The sequence below is a fragment of the Rhinoraja longicauda genome, chromosome 1, assembly GCF_053455715.1.
Source record: "Rhinoraja longicauda isolate Sanriku21f chromosome 1, sRhiLon1.1, whole genome shotgun sequence".
Taxonomy (NCBI): domain Eukaryota; kingdom Metazoa; phylum Chordata; class Chondrichthyes; order Rajiformes; family Arhynchobatidae; genus Rhinoraja; species Rhinoraja longicauda.
Window position 1 is genome coordinate 3,451,118 of NC_135953.1, and position 15,439 is coordinate 3,466,556.

The 15,439-nt window shown below is 47.9% G+C and overlaps 1 protein-coding gene across 1 annotated transcript in view; it reads right to left on the minus strand.

Annotated features, from left to right (window-relative positions):
* LOC144598083 (homeobox protein EMX1-like) overlaps positions 1-15,439 on the minus strand; it is a gene marked incomplete at its 5' end in the record, with an annotated part of 49,983 nt that overhangs the window by 14,308 nt on the left and 20,236 nt on the right. Inside the window, one exon of the mRNA XM_078407971.1 lies at positions 7,298-7,482. Within this exon, the coding sequence (XP_078264097.1) occupies positions 7,298-7,482 (185 nt within the window). The remainder of the gene's footprint in view (positions 1-7,297; positions 7,483-15,439) is intronic.

Below are 15,439 nucleotides of genomic sequence, written 5' to 3' on the forward strand. Positions count from 1 at the left end.
ATCCCAGTTATAGACAATAGACAATAGACAATAGGTGCAGGAGGAGGCCATTCGGCCCTTCGAGCCAGCACCGCCATTCAATGTGATCATGGCTGACCATTCTCAATCTGTACCCCGTTCCTGCCTTCTCCCCATACCCCCTGACTCCGCTATCCTTAAGAGCTCTATCTAGCTCTCTCTTGAATGCATTCAGAGAATTGGCCTCCACTGCCTTCTGAGGCAGAGAAATCCACAGATAGTCGACGTCAAGCTACGTCAAGCTACCGACAACCGGCGGCCCAATTGTCGCGACGTAGGACGTCCACGTACGACCGTGCCAACGACAACCTACGACCACGCAGGGGACAACCTACAACAACCGAAGTCATCCCACGTCCACCCGCGACAAGCTACGACCCTGTCGGCGACAACTGAAGACAATTCACGTCATTTACGCCTCAGGTTTTGACGCCGGTACCTGTCGCCGGTTGACGTAGGTAGTCGCCAATGGAATTCACTGAAGTCAGCACCGGCGACAACCTACGCCACCTGGCGACACCCTACGACAGCGCCCCCGTCAGGAGACGTCAAGCTACGGTCATTGACGTCAAACCGAGCCTTAATCCCCACTCTTTGTTTCCTGTCTGCCATCCAATTTTCCATCCATGTCAATACCCTACCCCCAATACCATGTGCTCTAATTTTGCCCACTAATCTCCTATGTGGGACCTTAGCAAAAGCTTTCTGAAAGTCCAGGTACTACATCCACTGGCTCTCCCTTGTCCATTTTACTTGTTCCATTCTCAAAAAAATTCCAGAAGATTTGTCAAGCATGATTTACCCTTCATAAATCCATGCTGGCTTTGGCCCTTCGAGCCAGAACCATCATACAATATGATCATGGCTGATCATCCACAATCAGTACCCCATTCCTGCCTTCTCCCCATATCCCTTGATTCCCTTCACCCTAAGAGCTAAATCTAACTCTCTCTTGAAAACATAGCAAAAGGCCCGGATAGAGTGGATGTGGAGAGGATGTTTCCACTGGTGGGAGAGTCTAGGACCAGAGGCCATAGCTCCAGAAACGGGAGGGAGATGTCGGAGATAGTCCAAGTATATTTAAGAGCAGGATGGAAATTGGTAAAGTGTATGAAGTCAGTGAGTTCTGCATGGGTGCAAGAGGTAGCACCAATGCAGTCGTCAATGTAGAGAAGGTAGAGTTCGGAGGTAGATGGGGCCCCATTCTCGCTCTTGCTCCCCCTCCCTCCAACCTCATCTATTGCATCCGCTGCTCTAGATGTCAAACTCTTTACATCGGCGAAACCAAACGTAGGCTGGCGATCGTTTCGCTCAATACCTTCGCTCAGTCTGCCTTAACCAACCTGATCTCCCGGTGGCTGAGCACTTCAACTCCCCCTCCCACTCCCAGTCTGACCTTTCTGTCATGGGCCTCCTCCAGTGCCATAGTGAGGCCCACCGGAAATTGTAGGAACAGCACCTCATATTTCGCTTGGGCAGCTTGCAGCCCAGCGGTATGAACATTGACTTCTCCAACTTTAGATAGTCCCTCTGTCCCTCTCTTCCCCTCCCCCTTCCCAGTTCTCCTACTGTCTTCCTGTCTCCACCTTTATCCTTCCTTTGTCCCGCCCCCCTGACATCAGTCTGAAGAAGGGTCTCGACAGAAACACCACCCATTCCTTCTCTCCTGAGATGCTGCCTGACCTGCTGAGTTACTCCAGCATTTTGTGAATAAATACGTTTAAGAAGCAGTTAGGCAGGTACATGGAAAGGACAGGTTTGGAGGGATATGGGCCAAACGCAGGCAGGTGGGACTACATAGAAACGTAGAAACATAGAAAATAGGTGCAAGAGGAGGCCATTCGGCCCTTCGAGCCAGCACCGCCATTCATTATTGATCATGGCTGATCATCCACAATCATGTAACCCGTGCCTGCCTTCTCCCCATATCCCTTGATTCCACTAGCCCCTAGAGCTCTATCTAGCTCTTAAATTCGTCCAGTGAATTGGCCTCCACTGCCTTCTGTGACAGAGAATTCCACAAATTCACAACTCTCTAGGTGAAAAAGTTTCTTCTCACCTCAGTTTTAAATGGCCTCCCCTTTATTCTTAGACTGTGTGGCCCCCGGTTCTGGACTTGACCAACATTGGGAACATGTTTCCTGCATCTAGCTTGTCCAGTCCTTTTATAATTTTACACGTCTCTATAAGATCTCCTCTCATCCTTCTAAACTCCAGTGAATACAAGCCCAGTCTTTCCAATCTTTCCTCATGTGACAGTCCCGCCATCCCGGGGATTAACCTGGTGAACCGGCCTCATAGTATAGATGGGACATGTGTGGGCAAGTTAGGCTGAAGGGCCTGTTGCCACGCTGTGTGACTCTGTAACTCTGTGATTATGTTTAGATTTTAGATTTTTAGATTTAGATTTAGAGATACAGTGCAGAAACAGGCCCTTCGGCCCACCGGGTCCGTGCCGCCCAGCGATCCCCGCACATTAACACTATACACTGGAATTTAGAAGGATGAGAGGAGAACCTTATCGAAACGTATAAGATTATAAAGGGGTTGGACACGTTAGAGGCAGGAAACATGTTCCCAATGTTGGGGGAGTCCAGAACTAGGGGACACAGTTTAAGACAATAGACAATAGACAATAGACAATAGACAATAGACAATAGGTGCAGGAGTAGGCCATTCAGCCCTTCGAGCCAGCACCGCCATTCAATGCGATCATGGCTGATCACTCTCAATCAGTACCCCGTTCCTGCCTTCTCCCCATACCCCCTCACTCCGCTATCCTTAAGAGCTCTATCCAGCTCTCTCTTGAAAGCATCCAACGAACTGGCCTCCACTGCCTTCTGAGGCAGAGAATTCCACACCTTCACCACCCTCTGACTGAAAAGGTTCTTCCTCATCTCCGTTCTAAATGGCCTACCCCTTATTCTCAAACTGTGGCCCCTTGTTCTGGACTCCCCCAACATTGGGAACATGTTTCCTGCCTCTAATGTGTCCAATCCCCTAATTATCTTATATGTTTCAATAAGATCCCCCCTCATCCTTCTAAATTCCTGTGTATACAAGCCCAATCGCTCCAGCCTTTCAACATACGACAGTCCCGCCATTCCGGGAATTAACCTAGTGAACCTACGCTGCACGCCCTCCATAGCAAGAATATCCTTCCTCAAATTTGGAGACCAAAACTGCACACAGTACTCCAGGTGCGGTCTCACCAGGGCCCGGTACAACTGTAGAAGGACCTCTTTGCTCCTATACTCAACTCCTCTTGTTACGAAGGCCAACATTCCATTGGCTTTCTTCACTGCCTGCTGTACCTGCATGCTTCCTTTCATTGACTGATGCACTAGGACACCCAGATCTCGTTGAACTCCCCCTCCTCCTAACTTGACACCATTCAGATAATAATCTGCCTTTCTATTCTTACTTCCAAAGTGAATAACCTCACACTTATCTACATTAAACTGCATCTGCCATGTATCCGCCCACTCACACAACCTGTCCATGTCACCCTGCAACCTTATTGCATCTTCCTCACAATTCACACTACCCCCCAACTTAGTATCATCTGCAAATTTGCTAATGGTACTTTTAATCCCTTCGTCTAAGTCATTAATGTATATCGTAAATAGCTGGGGTCCCAGCACCGAACCTTGCGGTACCCCACTGGTCACTGCCTGCCATTCCGATAGGGACCCATTTATCCCCACTCTTTGCTTTCTGTCTGTCAACCAATTTTCTATCCATGTCAGTACCCTACCCCCAATACCATGTGCCCTAACTTTGCCCACTAATCTCCTATGTGGGACCTTGTCGAAGGCTTTCTGAAAGTCGAGGTACACCACATCCACTGACTCTCCCTTGTCAATTTTCCTAGTTACATCCTCAAAAAATTCCAGTAGATTTGTCAAGCATGATTTCCCCTTCGTAAATCCATGCTGACTCGCAATGATCCCGTTACTGCTATCCAAATGCTCAGCAATTTCGTCTTTTATAATTGACTCCAGCATCTTCCCCACCACTGATGTCAGACTAACTGGTCTATAATTACCCGTTTTCTCTCTCCCTCCTTTCTTAAAAAGTGGGATAACATTTGCTATCCTCCAATCCACAGGAACTGATCCTGAATCTATAGAACATTGAAAAATGATCTCCAATGCTTCCACTATTTCTAGAGCCACCTCCTTAAGTACTCTGGGATGCAGACCATCAGGCCCTGGGGATTTATCAGCCTTCAGTCCCATCAGTCTACCCAAAACCATTTCCTGCCTAATGTGGATTTCCTTCAGTTCCTCCATCACCCTAGGTTCTCCGGCCCCTAGAACATTTGGGAGATTGTGTGTATCTTCCTCAGTGAAGACAGATCCAAAGTAACGGTTTAACTCGTCTGCCATTTCTTTGTTCCCCATAATAAATTCCCCTGCTTCTGTCTTCAAGGGACCCACATTTGCCTTGACTATTTTTTTCCTCTTCACGTACCTAAAAAAACTTTTGCTATCCTCCTTTATATTATTGGCTAGTTTACCCTCGTACCTCATCTTTTCTCCCCGTATTGCCTTTTTAGTTAACTTTTGTTGCTCTTTAAAAGAGTCCCAATCCTCTGTCTTCCCACTCTTCTTTGCTATGTTATACTTCCTCTCCTTAATTTTTATGCTGTCCCTGACTTCCCTTGTCAGCCACAGGTGTCTCTTACTCCCCTTAGAGTCTTTCCACCTCTTTGGAATAAATTGATCCTGCAACCTCTGCATTATTCCCAGGAATACCTACCATTGCTGTTCTACCATCTTCCCTGCTAGGGCCTCCTTCCAATCAATTTTGGCCAGCTCCCGCCTCATGCCTCTGTAATCCCCTTTGCTATACTGTAATACCGACACTTCCGATTTTCCCTTCTGCCTTTCCATTTGCAGAGTAAAACTTATCATGTTGTGATCACTGCCTCCTAATGGCTCTTTTACCTCTAGTCCCCTTATCAGATCAGGATCATTACACAACACTAAATCCAGAATTGCCTTCACCCTGGTACGCTCCAGTACAAGCTGTTCTAAGAATCCATCTCGAAGGCACTCTACAAACTCTCTTTCCTGGGGTCCATTTCCAACCTGATTTTCCCAGTCTACCTGCATGTTGAAATCTCCCATAACCACCGTAGCATTACATTTTTGACACGCCAATTTTATCTCCTGATTCAACTTGCACCCTATGTCGAGGCTACTGTTTGGGGGCCTATAGATAACTCCCATTATGGTCTTTTTACCCTTACAATTTCTCATTTCTATCCATACTGATTCAACATCTCCTGATTCTATGTCACCCCTTGCAAGGGAATGAATATCATTCCTTACCATCAGAGCAACCCCACCCCCTCTGCCCACCTGTCTGTCTTTTCTATACGTTGTGTACCCCTGAATATTCAGTTCCCAGCCCTGGTCCTCTTGTAGCCATGTCTCAGTGATCCCTACAACATCATACTTGCCCATGACTAACTGAGCCTCAAGCTCATCCACTTTATTTTTTATACTACGCGCATTTAAGTACAACACTTTAACTTCTGTATTTACCTCCCCTCTCACATCGTTCACAATTGGCCCTGCCCTTAATTTCTTTTCTGCTCTAGAACTTCTGTTCCCATTCTTCCGAGAGTCTTTTGCAATATCTCCTGTATTCCCTTTTACCTCATCTTCATATTCACAATTTGTTAACCCCTCCCCCCCACTACTTAGTTTAAAGCCACAGGTGTCACACTAGCAAACCTGCCTGCCAGAATGTTTGTCCCCCTGCTGTTAAGATGCAACCCGTCCCTTTTGTACAAGTCACCCCTAGCCCAGAAGAGATCCCAGTGGTCCAGAAATCTAAATCCCTGCTCTCTGCACCAGTCCCTCAGCCATAAATTCATACCCTCTATCTCTCTGTTCCTGGCCTCACCAGCACGAGGTACCGGTAGCAGTCCAGAGATAACTACCTTCGACGTCCTACTTCTCAGTGTTTTTCCCAACTCTCTAAACTCCCGCTGTAGCACCTCCTTCCTCTTCCGCCCGACGTCATTCGTGCCCACGTGCACAACGACTTCAGGTTGATCGCCTTCCCTCACTAGGATTTTCTGAAGCCGGTCTGTGATGTGTTGAACCCTGGCACCAGGGAGGCAACAGACCATCCTCAAGTCCCTCCTGCTGCCACAGAATCTTCTGTCCGTCCCTCGGACTATGGAGTCACCGACCACTACGGCTCTTCCAGACTTCGGTCTTCCCTGTCGAGTATCCTTGCCAACAGGTCCGCCACTCGGACTGGAAACGTCTTCTGCCCCGACAGTTCCCAAGAGGGTATACCTATTTGCAATAGGCACAGCCACTGGGGTCTCCTGTAGTCCACGTCCACGTCCACTCCCCCCTGAAACAGTCTCCCACCTTCGCTCGACCTGGACCCTTGGCGTGACAGCCTCACAATAGGTCCTGTCGAGGAAACTCTCGCATTCCCGGATGGCCCTGAGGTCATCCAACTGCCTCTCCAACTCCACCACACGTCCCTTCAGGAGCTGCACCTGGACACAGTTCTTGCAGGTGTAGCTCCCAGAAGCTCCAGCGACGTCCCTGTCTTCCCACATCCTGCAGGAAACACACCGCACCAACTTTTCCGCCATCACCTTGTGCCTATAACCAGCTCTGGCTTAAAACAATTTTGCAAGTATTGCTTATATCACCAATTAAATTGCCTGATTGTCCAATTTACCTGACTTCTCAATTAAACTAGCACTTACTTTTCTTCTCAGCCAACGGGCGTCCTTGCTCTGCTCCCGGACTTTTCAAATAAGGGGTAGGCCATTTAGAACGGAGATGAGGAAAAACTTTTTCAGTCAGAGAGTTGTAAATCTGTGGAATTCTCTGCCTCAGAAGGCAGTGGAGGCCAATTCTCTGAATGCATTCAAGAGAGAGCTAGATAGAGCTCTTAAGGATAGCGGAGTCAGGGGGTATGGGGAGAAGGCAGGAACGGGGTACTGATTGAGAATGATCAGCCATGATCACATTGAATGACGGTGCTGGCTCGAAGGGCCGAATGGCCTACTCCTGCACCTATTGTCTATTGTCTATTGTCTAATGTCTATTGTCCAGTGAATACAGGCCCAGTCTTTCCAACTTTCCTCACGTGACAGTCCCACCATCCCGGGGATTAACCTGGTGAACCGGCCTCATAGTGTAGATGGGACATGTGTGGGCAAGTTGGGTTGAAGGGCCTGTTGTCACGCTGCGTGACTCTGTAACTCTGTGACTATGTTGATCGTTGAGCCTACCTGTGTCTCAGACAGACTGAGGCTGCCAGCGAGCTGCTTCCTCTCAGCTCCCACCACATAGTGGTTCTTCTCGAAGGCCCTCTCCAGGCGCAGCAGCTGAGACGGTGAGAAGGCCGTGCGGATACGCTTGGGCTTACGGGCAAACGGGCCGTGAAGTAACATCGCCTCCTGGGCGCCGTCCGGCCCTGTGGACAGAGAAAAAAAACCCCCGCTCCATCAATGGTGCCCTCTTACGCCTACACCCCCCCCTTCACCTCCCCTCCCCATTTCATTCATAACATACCCACCATTGGCCAGACCCACCCATTACCTGTCCAGTCCATTAGCCATCTTCTCACCATTACTTATTCTAGTTAGGAAAAGGGGACGTACAACAAGATCCCCATCCCCCCTACAACGAGTACTCCAAAGACGTACAGGTTTGTAGGTTAATTGACTGGGTAAATGTAAAAAATTGTTCCTAGTGTGTGCAGGATAGTGTTAGTGTGCGGGGATCGCTGGGCGGTGCGGACTCGGTGGGCCAAAGGGCCTGTTTCCGCGCTGTATCTCTAAATCTAAAATCTAAAAAAATCTAAAATCTGGGTGTCCTAGTGCATCAGTCACTGAAAGGAAGCATGCAGGTACAGCAGGCAGTGAAGAAAGCCAATGGAATGTTGGCCTTCATAACAAGAGGAGTTGAGTATAGAAGCAAAGAGGTCCTTCTGCAGTTGTACAGGGCCCTAGTGAGACCGCACCTGGAGTACTGTGTGCAGTTTTGGTCTCCAAATTTGAGGAAGGATATTCTTGCTATTGAGGGCATGCAGCGTATGTTTACTAGGTTAATTCCCGGAATGGCGGGACTGTCATATGTTGAAAGACTGGAGCGACTAGTTTTGTATACACTGGAATTTAGAAGGATGAGAGGGGATCTTATCGAAACGTATAAGATTATTGGACACGTTAGAGGCAGGAAACATGTTCCCAATGTTGGGGGAGTCCAGAACAAGGGGCCACAGTTTAAGAATAAGGGGTAGGCCATTTAGAACGGAGATGAGGACAAACTTTTTCAGTCAGAGAGTTGTGAATCTGTGGAATTCTCCGCCTCAGAAGGCAGTGGAGGCCAATTCTCTGAATGCATTCAAGAGAGAGCTAGATAGAGCTCTTAAGGATAGCGGAGTCAAGGGGTATGGGGAGAAGGCAGGAACGGGGTACTGATTGAGAACGATCAGCCATGATCACATTGAATAGTGGTGCTGGCTCGAAGGGCAGAATGGCCTACTCCTGCACCTATTGTCTGTTGTCTGTTGTCTATTGTCTATCCCCTCTTCTTCCCCCCACCCCATTTCATTAATAACTACCCACCATCTCACCATACACAACCATGACATGTTGAGTCCATTAGTTATCTTCTCACCATTACTTATTCTATCCCCTTACGCATCCCCCCACCCCCCCCCCCCTCTCCACCCCCCATTCCCCCTCCCTCCCCATTCCATTCACTTCCCAAGGCTTTTCACTTTACAATACAAAGCTTCGAATTGTACCTCGGTACTCGTGACAATAACCTCAAACTCAAACGCAAAGTTGATCTACACAACCATTACCTGTCCAGTCCATTAGCTATCTTCTCACCTATTCTATCCCCTCTTCTTCCCCCCTCCCCCATTTCATTAATAACTACCCCCCATACCCAACCATGACATGTTCAGTCCATTTGCTATCTACTCACCCTTACATATTCTATAAGAAAATAACTGCAGATGCTGGTACAAATCGAAGGTATTTATTTGATAAAATGCTGGAGTAACTCAGCAGGTCAGGCGGCATCTCAGGAGAGAAGGAATGGGTGACGTTTCGGGTCGAGACCCTTCTTCAGACTGAAGAAGGGTCTCGACCCGAAACGTCACCCATTCTTTCTCTCCTGAGATGCTGCCTGACCTGCTGACTTACTTGCCTCCTCCAGTGCCATAGCGAGGCCCACCGGAAATTGGAGGAACAGCACCTCATATTTCGCTTGGGCAGCTTGCAGCCCAGTGGTATGAACATTGACTTCTCCAACTTTAGATAGTTCCTCTGTCCCTCTCTTCCCCTCCCCCTTCCCAGATCTCCCACTGTCTTCCTGTCTCCAACTATATCCTTCCTTTGTCCCGACCCCCCTGACACCAGTCTGAAGAAGGGTCTCGACCCGAAACGTCACCCATTCCTTCTCTCCCGAGATGCTGCCTGACCCGCTGAGTTACTCCAGCATTTTGTGAATAAATACCTTTGATTTGTACCAGCATCGGCAGTTATTTTCTTACACTATTCTATCCTCTTTATGCTCCCCTCCCACTCCCTCCCCATTTCATTCATTACAAACCCCCCATCTCCCCTTACCCAACCATGACATGTTCTGTCCATTAGCTATCTTCTCACCATAACTTATTCTATCCCCTTTTCTTCCCCCCTCCCCATTTCATTAATAACTACCCCCCCATCTTCCTACACCCACCCGTGACATGTCCAGTCCATTACCTATCGCTAATGTAAGATTTAAACTGTAACGTTTTATTCTTAATGTTTTAATGATTTACGTTTTATTCTTAATTGTTTACTGTATGTTCGTGTTGTTACTTGCGAGCGGAGCATCAAGGCACATTCCTTGTGTGTGTCCATACTTGGCCAATAAAACTTATTCAATTCAATTCGATTCAATTCAATCTTCTCACCATTACATATTCTATCCCCTTTACCTTCCCCCCCCCCTCCCCATTTCATTAATAACTACCCACCATCTCGCCATACACAACCATGACATTATCCAGTCCATTAGCTACCTTCTCAGGTATCCCCTTACGCATCCCCCCACCAGCTCCCCCCCCCCCCCCACTCCCCCTCCCTCTCCATTCCATTCACGTCCCAAGGCTTTTCAAAGCTTTACAATACAAAGCTTCTCACTGTACCTTGGTACTCGTGACAATAAACTCAAACCCAAACGCAAAGTTGAACTACCCAACCATTACCTGTCCAGTCCATTAGCTGCCTTCTCACTTAAAGTATAAACATAGAAAATAGGTGCAGGTGTAAGCCATTTGGCCCTTCGAGCCAGCACCGCCATTCAATGTGATCATGGCTGATCGTCCACAATCAGTAACCCGTGCCTGCCTTCTCCCCATATCCCTTGATTCCACTAGCCCCTAGAGCTCTATCTAACTCTCTTTTAAATTCATCCAGTGAATTGGCCTCCACTGTCCTCTGTGGCAGAGAATTCCACAAATCTCTGGGTGAAAAAGTTCCTTCTCACCTCAGTTTTAAATGGCCTCCCCTTAATTCTAAGACTGTGGCCCCTGGTTCTGGACTCCCCCAACATTGGGAACATTTTTCCTGCATCCAGCTTGTCCAGTCCTTTTATAATTTTGTACGTCCCTATAAGATCCTCTCTCATCCTTCTAAACTCCAGCGAATACAAGCCCAGTCTTTGTACCCATTCCATCCCCTCTACCCCACTCCCTCCCCATTGCAATCATCTATTCAAATTTACTATTGAGGGCGTGCAGCGTAGGTTTACTAGGTTAATTCCCGGAATTGCGGGACTGTCGTATGTTGAAAGATTGGAGCGACTAGGCTTGTATACACTGGAATTTAGAAGGACGAGAGGGGATCTTATCGAAATGTATAAGATTATTAAGGGGTATAAGATTATTATAGAGGAAGGAAACATGTTCCCAATGTTGGGGGAGTCCAGAACCAGGGGCCACAGTTTAACAATAAGTGGTAGGCTATTTAGAACTGAGATGAGGAAAAACTTTTTCAGTCAGAGAGTTGTAAATCTGTGGAATTCACACCCTCAGAAGGCAGTGGAGGCCAATTCTCAAAATGAGTCAGGGGGTATGGGGAGAAGGCAGGAACGGGGTAATGATTGAGAATGATCAGCCATGATCACATTGAGTGGCGGTGCTGGCTCGAAGGGCCAAATGGCCTACTCCTGCACATATTGTCTATTGCCTTGGTGAGACCGCACCTGGAGTATTGTGTGCAGTTTTGGTCTCCTAACCTGAGGAAAGACGTTCTTGCCTTAGAGGGAGTACAGAGAAGGTTCACCAGATTGATCCCTGGGATGGCGGGACTTTCATATGAGGAAAGACTGGATAGACTGGGCTTGTACTCGCTGGAATTTAGAAGACTGAGGGGGGATCTTATAGAAACATATAAAATTCTTAAGGGGTTGGAGAGGCTAGATGCGGGAAGATTGTTCCCGATGTTGGGGGAGTCCAGAACCAGGGGTCACAGCTTAAGGATAAGGGGGAAGTCTTTTAGGACCGAGATGAGAAAACATTTCTTCACACAGAGAGTGGTGAGTCTGTGGAATTCTCTGCCACAGAAGGTAGTTGAGGCCAGTTCATTGGCTATATTTAAGAGGGAGTTAGATGTGGCCCTTTTTGCTAAAGGGATCAGGGGTATGGAGAGAAGGCAGGTACAGGCTACTGAGCTGGATGATCAGCCATGATCATATTGAATGGCGGTGCAGGCTCGAAGGGCCGAATGGCCTACTCCTGCACCTATTTTCTATGTTTCTATGTTTCTATGTCTGTTGTCTATTGTCTATTCCCGTCATTTCCCATCCCCACCCCTCTTCCCATCCCCACCCCTCTTACAGGATTCCTTCCCCTTTAACCCCCCCCCCCCACCCCTCTTCCGTTCACATGTAACCATCATCTTGACTGCCCGGCCATTAAATATCCTCGTTTTATTTTTTCCCTTTTATACAGTCATAGGGTCTTTTTTGTATTTACAATTGCCATTAACATCATGGATTCGTTGGGCTGTTTTAAGTTTGTTAACACAATTTAAAGTATGAAATGTTTTTTAACGCCAACACTACGTAGAAATTGTGTAGGAAGGAACTGCAGATGCTGGTTTATGCAGAGGATAGACACAGGAAGCTGGAGTAACTCAACGGGACAGGCAGCATCCCTGGAAAGAAGGAATGGGTGACGTTTCGGGTTGAGACCCTTCTGCAGACTGATGTTCGGACCCGAAACGTCACCTATCCATGTTCTCCACAGATGCTGCCTGACCCGCTGAGTTACTCCAGCACTCTGTGAAACGTCACCTATCCATGTTCTCCACAGATGCTGCCTGACCCGCTGAGTTACTCCGGCACTGTGTGAAACGTCACCTATCCATGTTCTCCACAGATGCTGCCTGACCCGCTGAGTTACTCCGGCATATTATGTTTATCTTCACTACTTAGAAAGTTTATCTCTCTTTCTCTCTCACACACACAGACACATAAACACACACGCACACACACACAACCACAAACACACAAACACGCACAAACACGCACAAACACAGACACACACATATACACACACACACACAAACAGACACACACACAGAGACACACACACATACATAAACACACACGCACAGACGCACAATCACACACAAACACGCACAAACACGCACAAACACAGACACACACACAGATACACACATATACACACACACACACAGACACACGCACATACTGACACACGCACACACAGACACACACACGGACATACACACATACACTGTCTGTCTCTCTCTCTCTCTCTATCTCTCCCTCTCTCTCTCTCTCTCTTTATCTCTCTCTCTCCCCTCCCTCCCTCCCTCCCTCTCTCACTCTCTCTCTCTCTCTCTCTCTCTCTGGACACTCCCTTAGTTTTAGTTTTGTTTAAATTAAAGATACAGCGCGGAAACAGGCCCTTCGGCCCACCGAGTCCGCACCGACCAGCGATCCCCGCACATTAACACTATCCTACACTCACTAGGAATAATTTACAATTTTACCGAAGCCAATTAACCTGCAAACCTGCACGTCTTTGGAGTGCGGGAGGAAACCGGAGCACCCGGAGAAAACCCACTCCGTACCGACAGCGCCCGTAGTCAGGATCGAACCTGGGTCTCCGGCGCTGTGAGGCAGCAGCTCTACCCACTGCGCCACCATGTTGGCATGCTGGGCTAGTCCCACTTGTCTGCGTTTGGTCCCGGTCCTTCTAAACCCTTCCTATCCAAATCATCTGTCTCATAGTGTCCTTTAAAAGTGGTCATTGTATCCACTTCTATAGCTTCCTCTACCTCTTTGCTATCTTTGGTTCTCTCCCCTTCACTCTCCCTCATTCCCCCACTGTCCTTTGAGCGTCATACAGCACGGAAACTGGCCCTTCGGCCCAACAAGTCCCTGCTGCCTTTCCGACTAGTCCTAGTTAACAACAGTAACCTTCCAGTAAACATAACTTCCTCTGGCAGCTCGTTCCAGATACAGACCACCCTCTGAGTGAAAATGTTGCCCCTCAAGTCCCTCTTAAACTTCTCTCCCGTCTCGCCTTAAGCCTGTGCCCTCTAGTTTTACAATCCTCTACCCTGGAGATAAGACCATGAGCATTCACTGTATCCCTGTCCCTCATGATCTTGTTGAAACAAGGAACTGCATAGAAACATAGAAAATAGGTGCAGGAGGAGGCCATTTGGCCCTTCGAGCCAGCACCGCCATTCATTGTGATCATGGCTGATCATCCACAATCAGTAACCCGTGCCTGCCTTCTCCCCATACCCCTTGATTCCACTAGCCCATAGAGCTCTATCTAACTCTCTTTTAAATTCATCCAGTGAATTGGCCTCCACTGCCTTCTGTGGCAGAGAATTCCACAAATTCACAACTCTCTGGGCGAATTTTTTTTTTTCTCACCTCAGTTTAAAATGGCCACCCCTTTATTCTTAAACTGTGGCCCCTGGTTCTGGACTCCCCCAACATTGGAAACATTTTTCCTGCATCTAGCTTGTCTAGTCCTTTTATAATTGTATACGTCTCTTTACGATCCCCTCTCATCCTTCTAAACTCCAGTGAATACAGGCCCAGTCTTTCCAATCTTTCCTCATATGACAGTCCCGCCATCCCGGGGATTCTCATGAACCTCCGCTGCACTGCCTCAATAGTGAGGACGTCCTTCCTCAAATTAGGAGACCAAAACTGCACACAATACTCCAGATGTGGTCTCACCAGGGCCCTGTACAACTGCAGAAGGACCTCTTTAATCCTATACTCAAATCCTCTCCTTAGGAAGGTCAACATGCCATTGGCTTTCTTTACTGCCTGCTGTACCAGCACGCATACTTTCAGTGACTGTAGGAAAATAACTGCAGATGCTGGTACAAATCAAAGGTATCACAAAATGCTGGAGTAATTCAGCAGGTCAGGCAGCATCTAGGAGAGAGGGAATGGGTGACTTTTCGGGTCGAGACCCTTCTTCAGTCTGAAGAAGGGTCTCGACCCGAAACGTCACCCATTCCCTCTCTCCTAGATGCTGCCTGACCTGCTGAGTTACTCCAGCATTTTGTGATACCTACTTTCCGTGACTGGTGTACAAGGACACGAAGGTCTCGTTGCACTTCCTTTTTACCTAATCTGACACCATTGAGATAATAGATCAGACATGGGGGTCACATAATGGACAAAGTACAGTACTCGAAGAAGGGTCCTGACCCAAAACATTGTCTGCCCACCCCCTGTACAGATGCTGCCTGACCTGCTGAGTTCCTCCAGCACTTTCAGTTTCACTCGACATTCCAACATCTGCAATCTCTGGAGTCCTCAATTATGTTGCAGTAATTGCCTGGGTCTCCATGAAGCCACTAAATCTCAGAATAATCCATCGTGACCTACCCATAAACATCACACACACCACACTCCCCACCATTGACTCCATCTACACTTCACGCTGCTTCGGGAAACCACCAACATAATCAAAGCCTTGTCCCACCCCGGTCATTCCTTCTTCTCTCCCCGCTCCCGTCCGGCAGAAGATACAGAAGCTTGAAAGCGCTCACCACCAGACTCAGGGACAGCTTCTGCCCCTCTGTTATCAGGCTTCTGAACGGCCCTTCCATAAGCTAGGGTTCTGTCCGATTCACCTCTACCCCATTGTGGACATTGGACTTTGTCTGTGGAACTGATGCTACAATGCTGAGAACTATATTCTGCACTCTGTATCTCCCCCTTTGCTCTACCTGTTGTACTTGAGTTTGACTTGATGGAATTTCGCTGGAATTTAGAAGACTGAGGGGGGATCTTATAGAAACATATAAAATTCTTAAGGGGTTGGAGAGGCTAGATGCGGGAAGATTGTTCCCGATGTT